This window comes from Syngnathus floridae, chromosome 5 (assembly GCF_059516105.1).
Source record: "Syngnathus floridae isolate MCC-2025c chromosome 5, RoL_Sflo_1.0, whole genome shotgun sequence".
NCBI lineage: Eukaryota > Metazoa > Chordata > Actinopteri > Syngnathiformes > Syngnathidae > Syngnathus > Syngnathus floridae.
Genome location: NC_142417.1, coordinates 19712279 through 19734487, shown reverse-complemented (window position 1 = coordinate 19734487; position 22209 = coordinate 19712279). Strand labels below are relative to the sequence as shown.

The 22209-nt window shown below is 46.6% G+C and overlaps 1 protein-coding gene across 4 annotated transcripts in view; it reads left to right on the top strand.

Moving 5' to 3' along the window:
* The window catches only part of ptar1 (protein prenyltransferase alpha subunit repeat containing 1), a 94524-nt gene that overhangs the window by 55034 nt on the left and 17281 nt on the right, over positions 1-22209 (top strand). For 3 of the 4 annotated variants that reach the window (XM_088375161.1, XM_088375158.1, XM_088375162.1), the window contains 2 exons: positions 326-430; positions 9768-10011. In XM_088375161.1, coding sequence (XP_088231287.1) covers positions 326-430; positions 9768-10011 — 349 coding nt within the window. The remainder of the gene's footprint in view (positions 1-325; positions 431-9767; positions 10012-22209) is intronic. The other variant, XM_088375159.1, reaches the window with a different exon arrangement.

Genomic DNA, 22209 nt, shown 5'->3' with positions numbered 1-22209 from the left:
TGCGTCTATTGATAATAAATTATTGCCCAGCCCTTTAGATTTCTCTACCAAGTCTCTTTGTCATCCTTCCGCTGTCCAGATGTCACACCCAGTACCTCTGCTTCTACTTCATTGATTTAGCTGCGTCTTCGGACATTGCTTACATCACACATAAAGCCAGGGTCAGTGGTGTACTTTCTAATTTATTTCTATCATATGTTTATCGAAGGCATTTTTCTTCCTCAATACTGGTCATGTGTCTATTGATAATGAATTACCACCCAGCCCTATAGATTTGTGTGAAAGATGGACTGCGCGTTTACGTCTATTCTGATATGACTTACAGGAAGGAGTTAATTCAGCGTGGAGTTCTTACTGCGGAAATGGACCTCTACTTGGGCAAGTTGGCACTCACCAAATTCCCCAAGAGCCCGGAGACGTGGATACATCGGTGAGACTGCCTAACACAGACATGAGCAAACTACGGCCCGCGGGCCACATCTGGCCCACGGGGCCGTTTAATCCGGCCCGCCAAACCTGAATAAATTGTATTATTAATAATTGTTTGGGTCATTTTTCTTGCAATTACTATGTTTCTCCAATAGATGGGGAACCGTCCGCTCGCGCATTTACGCCCGGAAGCCGTGTCAGAAAGCTCGGTGCGCACTCACAAGTGCGTGTACGTACTAAGTAGTACGGACCCGGCGCACTCAGCGCTCTATTTCCATCAGTGCCAAATTTCGAGTGTGGGCTGTGACGTCAGCATTCTCGTAATTCGCGCACTGAGCTTTCAGATAAGGTTTTACGCTAACGCCACCCAAAAACCTTCCCCTGGAATCCTTCCATTAAAATGAGTGGCCCGAGGAAAAGAAAGGTGGACACTGAGTGCCGAGTGTTTAAAAAAGAGTGGACCATTTGACTCGACCTACGTGTGTGAGCAGACGCTCAGCCACATGAACGTCAACAAAGCCCGTCACAGATCTAGGTTAATAGACGGACACCTCGGCTCTATCCTAAGAATTACCACAACAAATTTTACTCCAGACCATGATGCTCTAGCAAAAAAGGGAGACCAACAATACTATTGATTTCTTTAATACTTTATTTAGATGTATTCTTTCACTGATTCTTCAAGATGATGTATTCTGTCAGAATGTTTGCCGTCTGATGTGATTTCGCCTCATTAGATAAACATATTTCATAAATCTGACCTGCAGGTGCTGAAGTGATGGAAACTATTATTCATAATAACAGTGTCGTATTTAATGAGAATCACTGATAGTATTTTTTTGGTGAAATCTTTTTTTAATGCTGTTAATAAATGCATTTGTTTTCAAAAAGCTTTTTTTGAATATCCATGCTTTACTGCCTATTAAAAGTAACAACCTTTTATACAATGACCTTTACATGTCATTTCCATTACTTCACACAAATACTACATGCATCTGCTCCTGGTTCGGCCTCCCGGTCAAAATTTAGAACCCAATTCGGCCTGCAAGTCAAAAAGTTTGCCCACCCCTGGCCTAACATCTGCCATGTGACTACTACAGGAAATTGTCATCATGCAAAATTAGATATATGAATATGAAGATGGCGGCACGTGCACACGCAGCGGCCACTCTCTGTCCCGTCAGTACGGTGATTTGTTTGTCTACTGAGTGTTCGTCCACTGAGTGTTCGTCCGGCAGTCTTTTGTGCTCGTCTCGTCGTGCTTTATCGTGCTACAAGTACAGCAGGCAGGTTACGCTCGACATCGGCAGGAGTGGGTTTTGCGGCGGTCTGGACTTTGAAGCGTCGACATTAAAGGCGCTCGGACTGCTACGTCCTGTAACGTCGCCGACCTCACCCGCTATTCCTCCCCCGGTTGGGAACCGTCGGAAACGGTGTGCGAGGAGGCAGAAGAGGGGCAAGCGCGGAGGTGTCCGGGCCAGGCTGGCGGCCAACCCAGCGCGCCCGGCGGTGCCCTCCATTCTTCTGGCGAATGTTCGATCGCTGGACAACAAAATGGATTACGTTCGCCTGCTGAGGTCTACGAACCGGACGGTGCGGAACTGCTGTGTGCTCGTGTTCACCGAGACCTGGTTGAGTGACAACATTCCGGACTCTGCCGTGCATCTAGAGCGGCTAGCGTGCTATCGGGCGGACCGTGCCGTTGTCTTTTTTTTGCTCCTCTTATTTATTTATTTATTTGTTGTTATTTATTCATTATTTATTCAGCACGCTTTTGTTATACTTGTTTACTTGTTTGTCCCTTGTGAGCCATGTCTTGTCACCGTGGGATAGGGGGGAACGAAATTTCGGTTTCTTTGTGTGTCTTTGGCATGTGAAGAAATTGACAATAAAGCTGACTTTGACTTTGACTTTGACTTGACTTGTACGAGGGGGAAAGCGAGGAGGTGGAATATGCGTCAACATCCGAGAAGAATGGTGCCGGGACTCTGTGGTGGTATGTAAGCACTGCTCGCCACTTGCGGAGTTTGTGATCATCAAGTGCCGTCCTTTTTACCTGCCGAGGGAATTCACCGCGATTCTACTAGTCGTGGTATACATCCCGCCTTCCAATATCGAAGGCGACAGGATCGCGGCGCTTGGTGAACTGTACCAGGCTGTCAGTGAACAGCAAACAGCGCACCCTGACGGTTTCACCATCTTCGCTGGAGACTTCAATCATGCCAACCTGAAGTCTGTTTTCCCGAGGCTTCACCAGCATGTTACTTTTCCGACACGTGGAGACAGCTTCCTGGACCTAGTCTACTCGGCGCAAAAGGGAGCTTTTAAAGCCACCCCCCTCCCCCATCTTGAGCTTTCTGACCATCTCACCGTTTTGCTTTTGCCCGCATACAGACAATTGGTAAAGGCATCCAGGCCGGTTCGGAGGCCCTGCCCTCCACTCGGCCCTCACCCACCTGGAGAGAAAGGACTCATATGTGAGGTACCTGTTTGTGGACTTCAGCTCTGCCTTCAACACCATTGTGCCGCAGCGACTCATCTGCAAACTCGACGAGCTGGGCCTCAGTACCTCCCTCTGCAACTGGCTACTGGACTTCCTCTGTCAGAGGCCTCAGGTGGTGCGTGTTGGCGACAAAATCTCCGCCAGCATCACGCTGAGCACGGGGGCCCCCCAGGGCTGCGTGCTCAGTCCATTGCTCTTCACCCTGCTGACGCATGACTGCACTGCGACCTACAGCGACAACCGCATAGTGAAGTTTGCTGACGACACGACTCTGGTGGGTCTCATCACGAAGGGCTACGAGACTTGGTACAGGTCGGAGGTTGACCTTCTGACCACGTGGTGCAGGGACAACAACCTCCTGCTGAACGTCAATAAGACCAAGGAAATTGTTGTCGACTTCCGGAAGGGTCACACAAAACACCTGCCGCTGATCATCGACGGTGCTGTGGTGGAGAGGGTGAGCTGCACCAAGTTCTTGGGGGTGCACATCAGTGAGGACCTCTCCTGGTCCGAAAACACCTCGTCGCTGGCAAAGAAAGCTCAGCGCCGCCTGTACTTCCTGCGGAAGCTCAGGCGTGCATGTGCTCCTCAGGCAGTCCTGTCTACATTCTACCGTGGCACCATTGAGAGCGTCCTCACCAATTGCATCGCTGTCTGGGGTGGTAACTGCACTGAACAGAACTTGAAGGCCCTGCAGCGCATAGTGAATACGGCTGGGAAGATTATTGGTGCTTCGCTCCCCTCCCTGAAGGACATTTACACCTCCCATCTCGCCCGCAAGGCAACCTCGATTGCGAGAGATGTGAGTCACCCGGCTCGCTCTTTGTTTGACCTTCTGCCCTCTGGGAAGAGGTACAGGAGCCTGCGCTCCCGCACCACCAGACTCGCCAATAGCTTCTTTCTCCAGGCTGTTAGGACCCTGAACTCGCTACCCCCTTCTGCGTAGCGTGCGGCACTGTTGCGCTATTTTCTGGAATGTCTGCTGTATTTATTTATTTATTTATTCATTTATTTATTTGTTGTGTTATTTATTCATTATTTATTCAGCACGCTTTTGTTATACTTGTTTACTTGTTTGTCTGTTGTGGGCCATGTCTTGTCACCGTGGGATAGGGGGGAACGAAATTTCGGTTTCTTTGTGTGTCTTTGGCATGTGGAGAAATTGACAATAAAGCTGACTTTGACTTTGACTTTAGATACAGAAGATACAGCCTGCTGGCCACAATTTTAGTTTTTATAGTCTTTGACTGGCCCGTGCAGGGTTCCTGAAGTCAAAGTAAAATCTAAAATATACAGGGATGAGAATCTTCCGCGGATCCGCGGATTTCCGTGTTTATATCCGTCGGGAGTATCATTTTCGTGAATCGTGTAGATCCGTTGAGAAAATTGTTTTTATATGGAGGGAGAGGGGACAGGGGGACGACAAGTAGTACGGGATCAGGAACTGCTTCGGATGGGTATAGCTCGAGAGCAGCGTTATTTTACAACTTGGAACACAAAGACGCTCTTAAACAATGCGACAGTGAGCGCCCGACGCGCTGTGGTTGCGCGATCAGACTGAATTAAGTTCCCTGCGCACTGAGGTCCACTTCAATTTTGGAAAGTACATCAGGACTTTAAAAATATTTTCTAAATTTCAGCGACGGCTCTGTCACAATAACGTGATCAGCGCGGTGCAGTTGCACGGTGGGCGACGCGCTACGTTAGCGCGTTCGGCGGTGTGCTGCAGTTGCGCGATCGGACAAAATTAATCTCCCTGTGCACTTAGGTCCACTTGAATTTTGGAAAGTACATCAGAAGTCTAAAAATATTGTATAAATTTCAGTGACGGACGGCTCTGTCACAATAATGCAACCAGCACGGTGCAGTTGCGTGGTCGGCGACGCACTACGGTTGCGCGATCGGACAAAAATGCGCAAACGAAAAACGGTTAAAAAAGTCTTGGAACGGATTTAAAAAATCCATTCTTTGTAATGGGAAAAATAGATTCGGAATTCGACCGATTTGCTTCTCGAACCGCCTTCTGGAACGGATTGTGGTCGAAAACCGAGGCTTGACTGTATTATATTCACCTTGGTAGCCCACCAAGCATAATTTTTTTTTTTTTTAACAAAACTGTTGAAATTGAGTGATGAAGTTAATGGTTTTGGGGTTGCTTCACTGCCAAAATTCATGAGTTTCCAGGGAGCTTTTCCCCCTGAGCTCCCTCCGGGGCGTTGCCCCTGTCCCCCTGCGGCCCCCAATGGGCGGCCTGTGGGCCCTGTGGCCCCCAATAGGTCCCCCCAGTGGGGCATGCGGCCCCCAGACCCCGGCTACTTTTCTGTGTTTTTTTTTCATTTGCCGTTCTCAGCCCTGAATATAGAATGCTTTATTTAGAAAGTGGTCTTTTAATTTGGATGTGCCCACTTGTGGACAGTAAGCGAGCAAGACCACTTGAACATTTGTTTGCAGTATTGCAAATTTACCGACATATTCTGTGATATTTAGTGAAGTTTCCTACTCCTTCAGTGACTGCTTTTCAAAAAGAGATGTATAAAATGCATAAAAAATGTATGCATAAAATTATTTTTTACTGAGTTTTCAACTTACATACACAGACCACAGACACACATGATATTAATAAATCCACAAGGCCTAAAAAAAACTACCGTAATTGCCAGACTATTAGCCGCACCCGATTATAAGCCGCACCAGCAAAAAATCACTTTTTTTTTTCCCATAAATAAGCCGCACCGTTCTATTAGCCGCATGTGCACGCGAGTTATTTACAAAGAAAGACGGTACACAGAAAGCCTTTTTAAAGTTCTAATAACATACATTAACATGGCTTTCCAAACACTGCCTGTGACGCGGCAGTAATACCGCAGCAACACAGCACTAATAGGGCTGGATTAAAAAAACATACCGGTAAAAGTCACTGAGACGCAGCGGTAATACAGCAGCAACATGGTAGCACAGCACTAACAGGGCTGCTTAAAAAAACATACGGGTAAAAGTTTAAAAAAAAAAAAAAAAGCCAGTAAAAGAGCCGTCTTCATCTTCCTCCTGTGCACTGAAACCATCATAGTCTTCCTCCTCAGTGTTGACATGCAATAGCGTTAGATATCCTTCACCACACACTTTCTCAATTTCTCTTTCGTCGTCGCTTTTATGCATTTCTTCTAGCATTTTCCATGATGAGGGTCTGTTCATGCTAATTTTATTCATGCACAAGCGTTAAGTTACATTAAACTAGCGAGCTACACGTATACCTCCAGAGTAGACGAGACTGGGAAATAAAGAAAGAAAAAGGTGACGCAACACGCTGTCATCAACAGTTGCCAAATCGACTGCCTTTAACTTAAAAGCGGCATAATATGTATTTCTTTTGTACCCCATAATGACGGTTTGTGTATAAAAGCTTCCTTTCAGTAATGTCCGTCTTGATCTCATTCTCTCTCTTCTTTGTGTAAATTATACGGTACTATTTGCCTGGCAGATGGACATGCGTGTCACATATCCCTCCGCCCAGCAAAGTGGTGCCACACAACAGCGGTCCACAGCCTTTTCACGAGTGTATAAAAGTGATTAAGTCATCACAAAAACCACGGAAAAATAGATATGCCGCACCGAATCCAATTGAAAATCTTTGGAGGGAGCTTAAAATTCGAGTTGCCAGGCAACAACCTCAGAACCTGAATGATTTGGAGACTGTCTGCAAGGAGGAGTGGGCCATTTCCCTGCCGAAATGTGCACAATGCTTGTCACCAACTATAAAAACCGTTTGACATCTGTGCTGGCCAATAATGGCTTTTCTACAAAATATTAACATGCTGTTTGTCCAGGGGTTCAAATACTTGTTTTTCCTCATCAGACGGTTATCAATTTTTATAAACTCATATGATGTGAATTTCTGAAATTTTCTTTGGGATTCTGTCTCTCACTGTTAGAATGTACATATGATTAAAATAGTAGATCGTTGCATTCTTTGTAAGTGGGCAAACCTGCAAAATCAGCAAGGGGTCAAATACTTATTTCCCCCACTGTATAGGCCGCAGGGTTAAAATTTTGAGAAAAAAGTCCTTATAGTCCGAAAAGTACAGTAAATACAGAAAACAGAGTCAAGTAATTTGCAAACAAGTCATTGCCTTATCGTAAGTAATATAGTGAATATTGGGTAATTAATAATCAAATTAATTACGTTTTACTTAATTTCAATATTTTTTAGTTACCGTATTTTTCGGACTAAAAGTCGCTCCGGAATATACATCGCATTAGCCATAAAATTCACAATACCGCTGACGGCGGTTGCACTTCAAATTATTCCACAGGCCCATATAACAATATATAAATTATATATCAAATAACTATCATATAATCAATATTATTATCAAACCATCTGTGTCACTCGAAATCATTAAATCCATCGATCGTCCTTTATGTCAACAATTTCGGGTGCGCGCCGCCGATGGCGGTTGCACTTCAAAATATTCCACAGGCCAATATAAAGAAATATAAATTATACATCAAATAACTATTATATAAGCAATAATATTATCGAACTATCTGTGTCACTCCAAATCATTAAATCTGTGGTTCTTAACCTGGGTTCGATCCCTAGGGGTTCGGCAGAGCTGGTATGTCATTCCCCTCCGCGGATGCCCCCCCCCACACACACACACACACACACTAAAGAGGGGTTCGGTGAATGCGCATATGAAACTGATGGGGTTCGGTACATCCAAAAAGGTTAAGAACCACTGCATTAAATCCATTGATCGTCCTTTGTCAACAATGCCGACCGGGTGTGCGCCGCTGACGGTGGTTGTACCTCAAAATATTCCACAGGCCCATATAACAATATATAAATTATATATCAAATAACTATTATATAAGCGGCGGCTCGGTGGGGCACTGGTTAGCACGTCCGCCTCACAGTTAGGAGGGTGCGGGTTCGATTCCACCTCCGGGCCCCCCCTGTGCATGTTCTCCCCGGGCCCGCGTGGGTTTTGTCCGGGCACTTCGGTTTCCTCCCACATCCCAAAAACATGCTTGGTAGGCCGATTGAGCACTCCATATTGTCCCGAGGTGTGAGTGTGAGTGCGTATGGTTGTTTGTCTCTGTGTGCCCTGCGATTGGCTGGCAACCGTTTCAGGGTGTCCCCTGCCTACTGCCCGATGACGGCTGGGATAGGCTCCAGCACGCCCACGACCCCCGCGGGGACTAAGCGGTACAGAAAATGGATGGATGGATAGATATTATATAAGCAATATTATCAAACCATCTGTGGACTTTAAATCATTAAATCCATCGATCAAATTCCTCGTCCTTTGTCAACAACGCCGCGCGTGCGTCCTGACGTCAGCCTCGTTGTTATTCCACAGATCTACTATATAACTATATTGTAGCGTTAACAAAGTACATGGAAAGACGTGGGTTTGGTAAACGGCTTTTCATGTAACAAAACAAACTTCCAAGCGTGTGGCGGCGTGGACTTCCAGCCACCGACGTGGACGAGAGCTCCATACAATAGGAAGGGACGTGCGTAAAAGCCATGTCCGAGCCCCATGCACCGTCCGCAGACAGCCACCCGGCTGAGCGCCGGCCCCCGACTTCGATCCACGGATCCAAAATCCGAATTCTGTTTAAAAAGAGGAAAAGTCTGCCGATGAGGAGATTAACCAACGCATCGGTGTCTTCCCCTTTCTGCCAGAAAGGGCTGTCTCTTCTGCCTTCCTCGAAGCTTAAAATTCGACAAAGTCCAATTCGAAGCTTAAGATTTGACAAAGTCTAATTCGAAGACTCTGGAAATTCATCTTAGTAGATTTTGGTCCAATCTCAAAAAGCACGAAAAATCCATCTTCGTCTAAGCGGCATTCTTTACTCCGGGCAGCAACAGGACCATCGCCCTGACCAGGAAGAGTCCTTCTCTCGTCCGAAGCCAAGCTTTTATAGGCTCTTCAGCTCCTCTGGCATTACCTCATTGGAATGTGTGGAATGCCTGGTATGCTAGGAATGCATGACCTCATCTGATTTCTCAGCCGATATTTTAATGCTGTCTCAGCGGATTTCTCAGCTGATATGTGAGGGTTGCGCAATCTTTACCTGACTCTTAGCCGGGAACCAGCTGGGAGCCTTGGCAACTTTGCTCAAAACAGCAAATATTGTGCATGACTGTTCTCTGCTGCTGTTTCCTGTTTTGCTCGTTCTTTCACTATTAGCCTTTGATGTCTCCTCTCAACTTAATACATTCATGTATAGATAGAACACCAATGTTAAATACAGGTTGGATAAAACATTGCAACATTAATAACATATATCTTGTCTAGTAAAGATCAACTTAACACATAATCATACTTAGCCATTACAATGGGTTCTTCTAACTTCAACATATATATTGATATTGCTCAAACTGTTACATCTTAAAATTATGGCTTAGCAACATCATTTTCCAAAATTGTGTGTTGCTACGTGTTTGAACAGGTTGTGTCCTCCAATTGCTAACAATTTAATTTATTAGATTTGTTAGTTTCCATCAGGTCACCCCTATGTCAAGCTTTAACACCATCTCCTGGTGAAATTTTGGAACTACTTCATGTTTTAGAAGAGCCAATGTGCCTGGGCCAAATTTGATACCCAATTATACACCATCGTACCACCCGGCCACTTGACAGACTTGATTAATTTTACTTTTATGGCATTCTTAATACGTTAACATATTTTTATTATACTTTAAGGTGACCTAAACTTGAGAGGTACCCATTAATAAATGTGTCATTTTTATGTTGTTATTTGTAAATGGTGTAAATGGCATGACTTGATTGGACGAATGATAAACAGTAATGCCTCCTTGCAGACGCTGGGTGCTGCAGCAAATCCTGAGAGGGCCCTCAGATGTGGATTGTGATGGAAAGAAGCAACAGGGTGAAGCAGAGCAGGCAGATTTAAAAAGGAGTCAGAAGTTCAATTACCATCTTGCTCCAATGCTCCACAAAGAGCTAAATGTCTGCTCTGATGCTGCATGTCGTTATCCCAGCAACTACAATGCATGGTCCCACCGCATCTGGATTCTGCAACACATGGCCAAAGGCAATGTCAAGGTATGTAGGGGTCAATTGTAGTGTTGCACGGGATTCCGGCACTGTTAAAATGGCTCATATCATGTACTTAAAAAATTGGTGGCTCGCAGTGGAAAATGCCTTTAAGTGCTTAGCACGCCTCCTTCTGGGAGGAAGGAAGATGCCTTCAAACAGAGAAGCACTCATTGTCACCGCTGCTCTTTATTGAAAAGCATGATGCACGAAGTGTCAAAGAGAACTTCTTGGAAGTTTTTTGCTGACAACCATGCAAAGCCTGTCTGTAAGGCTTGTTTTAAAACTACTGAGGCTCGAGGTGGGAGCACATCTAATCTGGCCAAGCACCTCGCTGACCAGCGACGAGTTGAGGGACTACACACGCACGCACGCATGCACGCACTCAAACAAGTTGTTAGAATAGGCCTCTTTGGCACATGTCATTAGCTAAGTAGCTTGAGCTATGCCGTTATATCGCTGTAAGCCTTCTCTTGCTTTCTTGGCTTTTTCTTCTCTATGACACTCTTTGCACATACATAAAAGTCACTCTCAGTTAAGACGACAAGGTCACACGTTATCACACAGGCTAGGCAGAGTCACCTCCTTGCAGGAGTTAGACCTTCTTCCGCAATCTCGCAGAGAAGGCTCCACAGCTGTGTATCGATCTTTCTGGCATACATTAAATAGTTAAACTGTGAAGGCTTCCTCTTGGTAATTACTGTTAGCATAGCGAGCATTAAAGATAAAGAACTGGAACTAAAAATACCGTAATTTTCGGACGATAAGTCGCGTTTTTTTTTTCCATAGTTTGGGTGGGGGGGCCACTTATAATGAGGAGCGACTTATATGTGAATTTTTTCAAAAATGTTTCAAAAAAAAAAAAAAAAAGTGAAACAGCGATGTAGCAAGGGATTACTGTAATTTGAATTTCAAGTGACGTCAGCAACGCGGCGCGGCGTGGCGGTTGTTTACAAAAAGGACAAAGATTGATCACGGGATGACGAAGATGACGAAGGGCCCCACGTACTACCGGCATCATTAGCGGCTTTGTTTCTAAGTGACATGGAGGACGAAGAGTTCAAAGTCAAAGTCAAAGTCAAAGTCAGCTTTATTGTCAATTTCTCCACATGCCAAAGACACACAAAGAAACCGAAATTTCGTTCCCCCCTATCCCACGGTGACAAGACATGGCTCACAACAGACAAACAAGTAAACAAGTACCTTAAATCCTTCAAACTGGAGTTTGAAGGATTTAAGGATTTGGAGTGACACAAAAGGTTTGAAAAACTATTATGGCTTTTACGCACGCCTGGTCCTACTCTATGGAGCTCTCTTTCACCTCTGTGGATAGAAGTCGGGGGCCGGCGCTCGGCCGGGTGGCTGTCCGGGGACGGTGGATGGGCCTCAGTCATGGCTTTTACGCACGCCCGGTCCTATTCTATGGATCTCTCTTCCACCTCCGTGACTGGAGGTCCACGCTGCCACACGCCTGGAAGTTTGCTTTGTTAAATAATGAGCCGTTTATCAAACCCACGTCTTTCCTTGTACTTTGTTAACGCTACAATATAGTTATATACTAGATCTGTGGAATAACGACGAGGCTGATGTCAGGGCGCACACGCGGCGTTGTTGACAAAGGACGGGGAATTTGATCGATGGATTTAATGATTGAGTGCACAGATGGTTTGATAATATTATTGCTTATATAATAGTTATTTGATATCTAATTTATATATCGTTATATGGGCCTGTGGAATATTTTGAAGTGCAAGCGCCGTCAGCGGCGCGCACCCATTGTTGACAAAGGACGATCGATGGATTTAATGAATTGGAGTGACACAGATGGTTTTATAAACGTGTTATTTATGTAATAGTTTTTTTTAATAACTCTGAATGTTACGTCAGGCCCGTTGTCAGCTCTTCGTTTGTGTTTATGTCATGTTAGCATACCAATCGTTTAGCCTGTTGTTGCTCGTTCATGTCTGTTCTTGGTGTTGGATTTTGTCGAATACATTTCCCCCCAAAATGTGACTTATAGTCCGGAGCGACTTATGTTTTTTTTTCATGTTATTGTGCATTTTATGGCTAATGCGACCTATATTCCAGAGCGACTTTTTGGCCGAAAATTACGGTAATCAAGTCAAGTCAAATTTATTTATATAGCCCTAAATCACAAACAAGTCTCAAAGGGCTTCACATGTACAAACATTGACAATTATTCTCAAACATCCCCTGATCTTAAACTCCCAGAAGAGCAAGGAAAAACTAGAAAAAAAAACATACTGGGGGAAAATGAGAAACCTTAAGATCCTCCTTCCAGGATGACCAGGCTGCAATGATGCAAAGAGGGCACATAATGTAAAATAATCAAAAGAAAAAGTGGATGTCCAATTTAAAGTGAATCGCTGCAGGAAGGTGCCCCCCACACACAGCCATTCAAAGCTACATTACTGGCTCATTAGCAGTTAAATGAACATACAGCAAAGCTTCGGTTTTACGTGCTTCGATTATACACGACTTTCTGCCTAATGCGATTTGGTCATGGACCCCGAATTTCTTCTTTGTAAATACATTTCTTTTGAACTCTGAGCACTAACCTTAAAACATATGGAAACCAACACGCAACCATTGTTGATGCCCAGAATCTTACGATGTAAATGCGTAACCATTGTGTTAGTGATTTATTTTCTGTGACTAATCTAAAGGTGCTTGATAAGAAAAAGTCGCAACAGCACTCCATTATGCAACCACAGAGAATATTTAAACAATACATCAATGATTCTCTATCGTCAGAGGACGTAAAGAATTGGATTAGATGTCAAGTAAAGTCAAGATTATTTACATAGCCCTTAATCACATGCAAGTCTCAAGGGCCACAGTTGACAATTATTGTCAACATCCCTTGATCTTAACTCCCAGGAGGGCAAGGAAGAACTCACAAAATCCCAACTGGTGAAAAATGAGAAACCTTGAGAAGGGACCACAGATGGGAGGATCCCCCTTCCAGGATGCCAGGCTGCAATAGATGCAGAGTGGGTAACATTGAACACAATATATAAGTAGTCAAAATGAAGAGCTGCAAGAGGATGCCTTCAATTGTCATGGCAGTGTCTGTGAGAGGGTAATGCTCATCAGATCCCTCGTCCCGATTGGTTGATGTGGAATCCAGACAGCCATTTACAGTTTGGGTGTCACCTAACGGCTGCGGAGGGGGGGCAGGACAGAGAACATAAACTGCAGCCAAGTCAGCCAACAGAGGTTAATCAAAGGCCATAGTATAAAAATATGTATCGGTAGGGCATTCCAAAGCTCTGGAGCCCGAATAGAGAATGACCTTGACCCTGCAGACTCCTTTTGGTCCTTGGGGTCACTCACAGACCAGTCTTGTGCGAACGAGGGTTTCGGGACAGAAGGTAAGGTACAACTAGGTCGACGAGATACGAAGGCGCTAAGCCATGCAATATTTTATATGTTAATAAGAGAACCTTGAAGTCACATTTTAAGTGGACCAGGAGCCATTGCAAGTTGGCTAGTATCTGTGTAATATGATCAAACTTTCTCATCCTTATAAGCAGTCTCGCTGCAGTGTTTTGTGCCAATTGCAGACTTTTAATATTAGACAAGTGGTTCTTAACCTTTTTGGAGGTATCGAACCCCATCAGGTTCATATGTGCATTCACCGAACCCCTCTTTGGGGGGGGGGTTACCGATGTTTTCGGCCATCCGCTGACGGGTGGGTGGGTGCTACCGGTGTGTTCGGACATCCGCGGACGAGGGGGTGGGGAGGGCTGCTAACGGTGTGTTCGGCCATCCGCGGACGGGGGGGGGGGGGGGGTGCTACCGGTGTGTTCGGCCATCCGCGGACGGGGGGGGTTGGAGCAATGACATACCAGCTCTGCCGAACCCCTGACGCCGACTCACCGAACCCCTAGGGTTCGATCGGTAGTCACTGTAAAGCTTGGATAGCAATGTATATTTATTGTTACTTCTAAGTAACTCGATATACAACAATGAATGTGTTTAACCCAGGTTAAGAATCACTGTATTAGACTTAAGAAGACCAGAGAACAATACATTACAGTAATCAAGGCGCAATGTAACAAACGCATGTATAATAACTTCCGCATCACGGGTTGAAAGAGTCATCACCTTATCGTGGTGGAGGGGTTTGCATGTCCCTATGATCCTCGGAGCCATGTTGTCTGGGGCTTCATGTCCCTGGTAGGGTCACCCATGGCAAAAGGGTCCTAGGTGAGGGGCCAGACGAAGCACGGCTCATAAGACCCCTTATGAAGAATTCAATATATGGAATTAATTTTCCCTTGCCCGGATGCTGGTCACTGAAGCCAGGCCTGGAGGTGGGGCTCAAAGGTGAGCGTCTGGTGGCCGGGCCTTCGCCCATAGGGCCCGGCCGGGCACAGCCCGAAAAGGAAACGGTTCCCCTTCCCATGGGCTCATCCCCTGTGGGAGGGGCCAAAGGGGTCGGGTGCGTAGCAAGGGCGGGAACCTTGGTGGTCCGATCCCCGGCTGCAGATGCTGGCTCTTGGGGCATGGAATGTCACCACTCTGGCGGGTGTTTGAGGCAGAAAGGTTCCGACTCGACATAATTGAACTTGCCTCCACACCCAGTTTGGGTTGTGGTACAAGCCCTCTCGAGAGGGGCTGGACTCTCTTCCACTCTGTAGCCCACGGTGAGAGGCGTCGAGCAGGTGTGGGCTTACATATCGCCCCCCTGCTGGGCGCCTGCACATTGGGGTTCACCCCGGTGAAGAAGAGGGTAGCCTCCCTCCGCCTTCGGGTGGGGGGACGGGTCCTGACTGTTGTTTATGCCTATGCACCAAACAGTAGTTCAGAGTACCCACCCTTTTTGGGGTCCTTAAAGGAAGTGCTGGAAAGTGTTCCTTCTGTGGACTCCATTGTTCTACTGGGTGACTTCAATGCTCAGGTGGGCAATTAAAGTGAGACCTGGAAAGGCGTGATTGGGAGGAACGGCTCCCACGATCTGAACCCTAGCGGTGTTCTATTGTTGGACATCTGTGCTCGACACGGATTGTCAATAATGAACACGATGTTCAAACATAAGGGTGTCCCTGTGTGCACTTGGCACCAGGACACCCTAGGCCGCAGTTTGATGATCAACTTTGTAATCATGTCATTGGATTTGCGGCCACATGTTTTGGACACTCGGGTGAAGAGATAGGCGGAGCTGTCAACTGATCGCCACCTGGTGGTGGGTTGGCTCCGATGTTGGGGGAACATGGGGGTCCGACCTGGCAGACCCAAACGTACTGTGAGAGTCTGCTGGGACTGTCTGGCAGAATCCCCTGTCAGAAAGAGCTTCAACTCCCACCCCTGAGCTTTTCCCACATCCCGGAAGAGGCGGGGGACATTGAGTCCGAGTGGACCATGTTCGATGCCTCCATTGTTAAGGCAGCCGACTGGAGTTGTGGCCATAAGGTGGCCGGTGCCTGTCGTGGCGGCAATCCCTGAACTCGCTGGTGGACACCGGCGTTAAGCGATGCTGTTAAGCTGAAGTAGGAGTCCTATCGGGCCGTTTTGGCCTGTGGGACTCCGGAGGCAGCCGACAGGTACTGGAAGGCCAAGCGGGATGCGGCTTCGGCGGTTGCTGAGGCAAAAACCCAGGCGTGGGAGGAGTTTGGCGAGGCCATGGAGAATGACTTCCGGACGAGTTCGAGGAAATTCTGGTCCAACATCCGGCGTCTCAGGAAAGGGAAGCAGTGCACCGTCAACACTGTTTACAGTGAAGATGGCGTTCTGCTGACCTTACCTCGGGATGTCGTGAGTCAGTGGGGAGAATACTTTAGAAGACCTCCTCAATTCCACAGACACCCCTTCCATTGTGGAAGCAGGGCCTGGAGACTCTGAGGTGGACTCTCCAATCGCTGGGGTCGAAGTCACTGAGGCAGTTAAAAAACTCCTCTGGGGCAAGATATCAGGGGTGGAGGAGATCCGCCCAGAGTTCGTAAAGGCTCTAGATGTTTTGGGGCTGTCCTAGCTGACACGCCTCTAAAACATTCCGTGGACATCAGGAACGTTGCCTCTGGATTGGCAGGGCCTGGAGACTCTGAGGTGGACTCTCCAATCGCTGGGGTCGAAGTCAGAGGCAGTTAAAAAACTCCTCTGGGGCAAGGCTCATGGGGTGGATGAGATCCGCCCGTTCTTAAAGGCTCTGGATGTTGTGGGGATGTCCTGGCTGACACACCTCTGCACCATTGTGTGGACATCGGGAACGGAGCCTCTGGACTGGCAGACTGGGGTGGTGGTTCCCTTCCTCAAGAAGGGGGACCAGAGGGTGTGTTCCAACTACAAAGGACTCACACTCCTCAGCCTCCCTGGTAAGGTCTATTCAAGTGTGCTGGAGAGGAGGGTCCGTCAGGAGGTCAAACCTCTGATTCAGGAGGAGCAGTGTGGTTTTCGTCCCGGCCGTGGAACAGTGGACCAGCTCTATACCCTTGGCAGGATCCTCGAGGGGGCATTTTTCACCAATTCTGTTCATAACTTTTATGGACTGAAATTCTAGGCACAGCCGAGGAATTGAGTGTGTCCAGTTTGGGGACCTCAGCATACCATCTCTGTTTTTTGCAGACGACGTGGTTTTGTTGGCTTCTTCAAGCCGTGATCGGCAGCTCTCCCTGGAGTGGTTCGCAGCCGAGTGTGAAGCGGTTGGGATGAGGGTTAGCACCTCCAAATCTGAGTCCATGGTTCTCGGTCAGAAAAGGGTGGAATGCCCTCTCTGGATCAGTGATTAGATCCTGCTTCAAGTGGAGGAGTTCAAGTATTTCAGGGTCTTATTCACGAGCAAGGGCAGGATGGAGCGTGAGATCGACAGGCGGTTCGGTGCAGCGTCGGCTGTAATGCGGACTCTGTACCGGTCCGTCGTGGTGAAGAGAGAGCTGAGCCAAAAGGCAAAGCTCTCAATTTACCGGTCGATCTACGCTCCTACCCTCACCTATGGTCACGAGCTATATGTCGTGACTGAAAGAATGAGATCCTGGATACAAGCTTCCAAAATGAGTTTTCTTCGTAGGGTGTCCGGGCTCTCCCTTAGAGATAGGGTGAGAAGCTCGGTCATCCGGGAGAGACTCGGAGTAGAGCTGCTGCTCCTCCACGTTGAGAGGAGCCAGATGAGGTGGCTCAGGCATCTCATCAGGATACCTCATGGACGCCTCCCTGGGAGGTGGTCTGGGCATGTCCTACCGGCAGGAGACCCCTTAGACGACCCAGGACGTGCTAGAGAGACTGTGTCTCTCAGCTGGCCTGAGAATGTCTTGGGTTACCCCGGGATGAGCTGGACGAAGTGGCTTAGGACAGGGAAGTCTGGGAGTCCCTCCTAAAGCTGCTGCCCCCACGACCCGATCCCGGATAAGAGGAAGAAGATGGATGGGTGGGTGGGTTGAAAGAATCGGACGAATCTTAGCAATATTAGAGGTGAAAAATGCAGTTCGAGTAATGAATGTTCTTAATGTGTTTTTTTAAAGGACAGGGATGAGAATCTTCCGCGGATCTGCGGATTTCCGTGTTTTTTTCCGTCTGGAGTATCATTTTTGTGAATCGTGTAGATCCGTTGAGAAAATTGTTTGTATATGGGGCGGGGGTGGGGGGGCAAGTCGAACGGGATCAGGGACTGCTTCAGATGGGCATGGCTCGAGAGCAGCGTCATCTTACAACTCGGAGCATAAAGACGCTCTTAAAGCAATGCGACAGTGAGCGCCCGGCGCGCTGCGGTTGCGCGATCAAACTAAATTAAGCTCCCAGCGCACTGAGGTCCACTTCAATTTTGTAAAGTACATCAGGACTTCAAAAATATTTTCTAAATTTCAGCGACAGCTCTGTCACAATAATGCGGTCAGCGTGGTTCAGTTGCGAGGTCGGCGACGCGCTACGTTTGCGTGTTCGGCGGTGCGCTGCATTTGCGGGATCGGACAAAATTAAGCTCCCTGCGCACTTACTAGGTCCACTTCAATTTTGGAAAGTACATCAGGAGTTTAAAATATTTTCTAAATTTCAGCGACGGCTCTGTCACAATAATGCAACCAGTGTGGTGCAGTTGCGTGGTCGGCGACGCGCTACGTTTGCGCGTTCGGTCGGTGGTGCACTGCAGTTGCGCGATCAGACAAAATTAAGCTCCCTGCGCACTTAGGTCCACTTGAATTTTGGAAAGTATCTCAGGAGTTTAAAAATATTTTCTAAATTTCAGCGACGGTTCTGCCACAATAAGGCAACCAGCGCTGTGCAGTTGCGCGTTCGGCGACGTGCTGTGGTTGCGCGTTTGGCGGTGCGCTGCAGTTGCGCGATCAGACAAAAATGCGCAAATGAAAAAATGCTTTAAAAAGTCTTGGAACGGATTAAAAGAAATCCATTATTTGTAATGGGATAAATAGATTCGGAAATCGACCGATTCGCTTCTGGAACCGTCTTCTGGAATGGATTGTGGTCGAAAACCGAGGCTTGACTGTATCATATTCACCTTGGTAGCCCACCAAGCAGGAATATTTTATTAACAAAACTGTTGAAATTGAGTGATGAAATTAATGGTATTGGGATTGCTATACTGCCAAAATCCAGGAGTTTCCAGGGAGCTTTTCCCCCTGAGCCCACTCCGGGGCGTTGCCCCTGGCCCCTTGCAGCCCCCAATGAGGGGCTGTGGCCCCTGGCCCACTGCGGCCCCCATTGGGGGGGCTGCGGCCCCTGGCCCCCTGCGGCAAGTGGGGGGGGGGGCCTTTGGCCACCCTAGTGGGGCATGTAGCCCCCAGACCCCGGCTACGTTTCAGTGTTTTTTTTCATTTGCCATTCTCATCCCTGAAAGGAGAGTTTGGTCAAATATTACACTAACATTGGTTACATTATCACTTTGGACATTTATCTAAATTTACAGTGGCTTCCTTAAATAGGTGCTGACAATGAGCAGGACCAATTATCAACATCTCAGTTCTATCTGGGTTACGAATTAGGAAATTGAGCGACATCCATTGTTTAATCACAGCAAGACACACTTCGAGATTACAACAATCCCGCGGATTTGTCATTTTAAACAGCATAAAAAATTGGTTTTCATCGGCATAACAATGAAAACTAATGTTTTATTTAAATATAATGTCTCCAAGCGGAATCATATAAATACTAAACAGTATAGGTCCAAGTACCGATCCCTGCTGGACACCACATCTAACATTAATTTGCTCAGAGGACGTGTTGCCATGGTGGATCCTCTCTGAGCGATGAGAACTAAACCCAGAAAGTGCTGACCCCGAAATACAAACGCAGGTTTCAAGGCAATCTAATGTGTTGTGATCGACAGTGGCGAAGGCAGCACTAAGATCAAGTAATATTAGTACCGATGAGGTGTTTGAATCCATAGCTAAGAGATCATTGGTCACTTTAGCAAGTGCTGTCTCAGTGGAGTGGTTAGCTCTAAAACCAGACTGAAACTATTCAAATCGATGGTTAGCAACTATGTAATCATTAAGCTGCTGCGCTACTACTTTTTCAAGAATTTTTTCAATGAACAGAAGATTTGAAACTGGCCTATAATTACTGAGACGGTCCGGGTCGAGGTTTGGTCGGTTAATTGAATAATAGCGGCCTTAAAGTCATACTGCCAGAGGATTAATTATATTAGATTAATTACATTAATTATATTTAAGACAGACGGTCCTAAAATCTGAAAAAAATTCTTTAACTAGTTTGCCTGGAAGTGGGTCGAGTAGTCAAGTTTCAAGTCAGAGTTCTTGAAGTGAGAGGTTAATTAATTGTTGAATAATAGCGGTTTTAAAGGCTGTTGGCATACTGCTAGAGGATTAATTATATTAGATTAATTACATTAATTAATACATGAAGGCCCTGCAGCGCATAGTGGACACGGCTGGTAAGATTATTGGTGCTTCACTCCCCTCCCTGAAGGACACTTACACCTCCCATCTCACCCGCAAGGCGACCACAATTGTGAGTGATGTGAGTCACCCCGCTCACTCTTTGTTTGATCTTCTGTTCAAGTTCAAGTTCAAGTTTACTTTATTGTCAAAAATTCTATGTAACAGGGTTAGCACAGAAGTTTGAAATTGCGTTTGACCAGTCTCCAATGTGCAGTTTAACTAAAAACATTTAAATAAGACATTGACATAAATCTCTTTCTTTCTCACACACACATACACACAACACACACAACACACACACACACACACACACACAGCTAACTTACTCATACTGAATTTACAATTCTTTCTCTGACATATTCATTCACAACATAAACACAGACAATGCACACTTACTACTACTACTACTACTACTACTACTACTACTACTAGGGGGAACTCGCTACCCCCTTCTGCGTAGCGTGCGGCACTGTTGCGCTATTTTCGGGAATGTCTGCTGTACGCGCACTTGCTCTTTTTTGTTTTTTTCTTTTTGTGCTCCTCTTAATTATTTATTTATTTATTTATTGTTGTGTTATTTATTCATTATTTATTCGGCACGCTTTTGTTATACTTGTTTACTGTTTGTCTGTTGTGAGCCATGTCTTGTCACCGTGGGATAGGGGGGAACGAAATTTCGGTTTCTTTGTGTGTCTTTGGCATGTGGAGAAATTGACAATAAAGCTGACTTTGACTTTGACTTTACACATTGCAGTCATTCAAACACTAACATGCTGATAAGACATGTGCAATACTATACAATAAAATACTCTCTCTCACATTCACACACACGCACACACAGTGTGTAATAAGAGTATTGACATAATACAGACATAACACACAACCCCCCCCCCACACACACACACACATACATACACAGCAGCAGAAGTACAATCAGTGGTCATAGAAGTAAAGTGAAAAAGTGTAGATCTGTATATAAGGTGCAAGAGTAAAGTGCCAAGTGGCATGGTGACTTTGGAATGTTCAAGTGGTTTTCCTCAGTGTGTTCATGAGTCTGATGGCTTGAGGAAAGAAGCTGTTACTCAGTCTGCTTGTGCGGGACCGCAGGTTGCGGTACCGCTTCCCTGATGGTAGAAGGGAGAACAGTCTGTGTGCAGGATGAGTAGTGTCGTTGATGATGTTCATTGCCCTCTTGGAACAGTGTGAAGTGTACAGTTCCTGAATGGCTGGAAGGGGTGACCTGATGATCTTTTCTGCTGTCCTCACCACCCTCTGCAGCGCCTTTTTGTCTGCAGCGAGGCAGCTGCCATGCCAAACAGAGACGCTGCTGGTCAGGATGCTCTCAATAGCACCTCTGTAGAAGGTGGTGAGTGCAGAGGTGGGGAGGTCGGCTCTTCTCATCCTTCTCAGGAAGTGGAGTCGTGTCTGCGCCTTCTTGACCAGCGCAGTGATGTTGGTAGTCCATGAGAGGTCATCAGTGATGTGCACTCCCAGGAACTTTGTGCTTTTCACAGACTCTACTGCACTGCCGTTGATGATGAGTGGGATGTGTGTTGGTTGTTTCTTTCTGAAGTCCACAGTGATTTCTTTTGTTTTGTTTACGTTGAGAAGCAGATTGTTCCTATCACACCAGGTGATGAGTTGCTGTACCTCCTCTCTGTATGCTGAGTCATCGTTGTCTTTGATGAGGCCCACCACTGTTATGTCATCTGCAAATTTGATGATGTGATTCGTTTCAAATCTGGCAGAGCAGTCGTGGGTCATCAGCGTGAACAGCAGGGGGGATAGCACACATCCTTGCGGCACCCCGGTGTTTATGATGGTGGTCGCTGAGGAGTTGTTTCCGACTCTGACTCTCTGCGGTCTGTTCGTTAGAAAGTCCAGCAGCCAGTTGCACAATGAAGTGCTGACGCCTATTGTACTCAGCTTATTCACCAGATGTTGGGGGATGACTGTGTTGAACGCAGAGCTGAAGTCAATGAACAGCATCCGCGCGTGACTGTTTTTGTTCTCCAGATGAGCCAGGCAGAGGTGGAGTGCTGTTGCTATGGCGTCATCAGTGGAGCACTTGGGGCGGTAGGCAAATTGGTATGGGTCCAGAGTAGTGGGGAGGGTGGATGTTAAGTGGGCCTTCACCAGTCTCTCAAAGCACTTCATCATGATGGAATTGAGTGCTATGGGTCTGTAGTCATTCAGTGATGATGCTGGTGACTTCTTGGGTAGTGGTACGATGGTGGTAGCTTTGAAAGTTGCTGGTATGATGGCTTGGTTCAGAGAGGTGTTGTAGATGTCTGTGAGGACGTTAGTGAGTCTGCACAGTCTCTGAGCACGC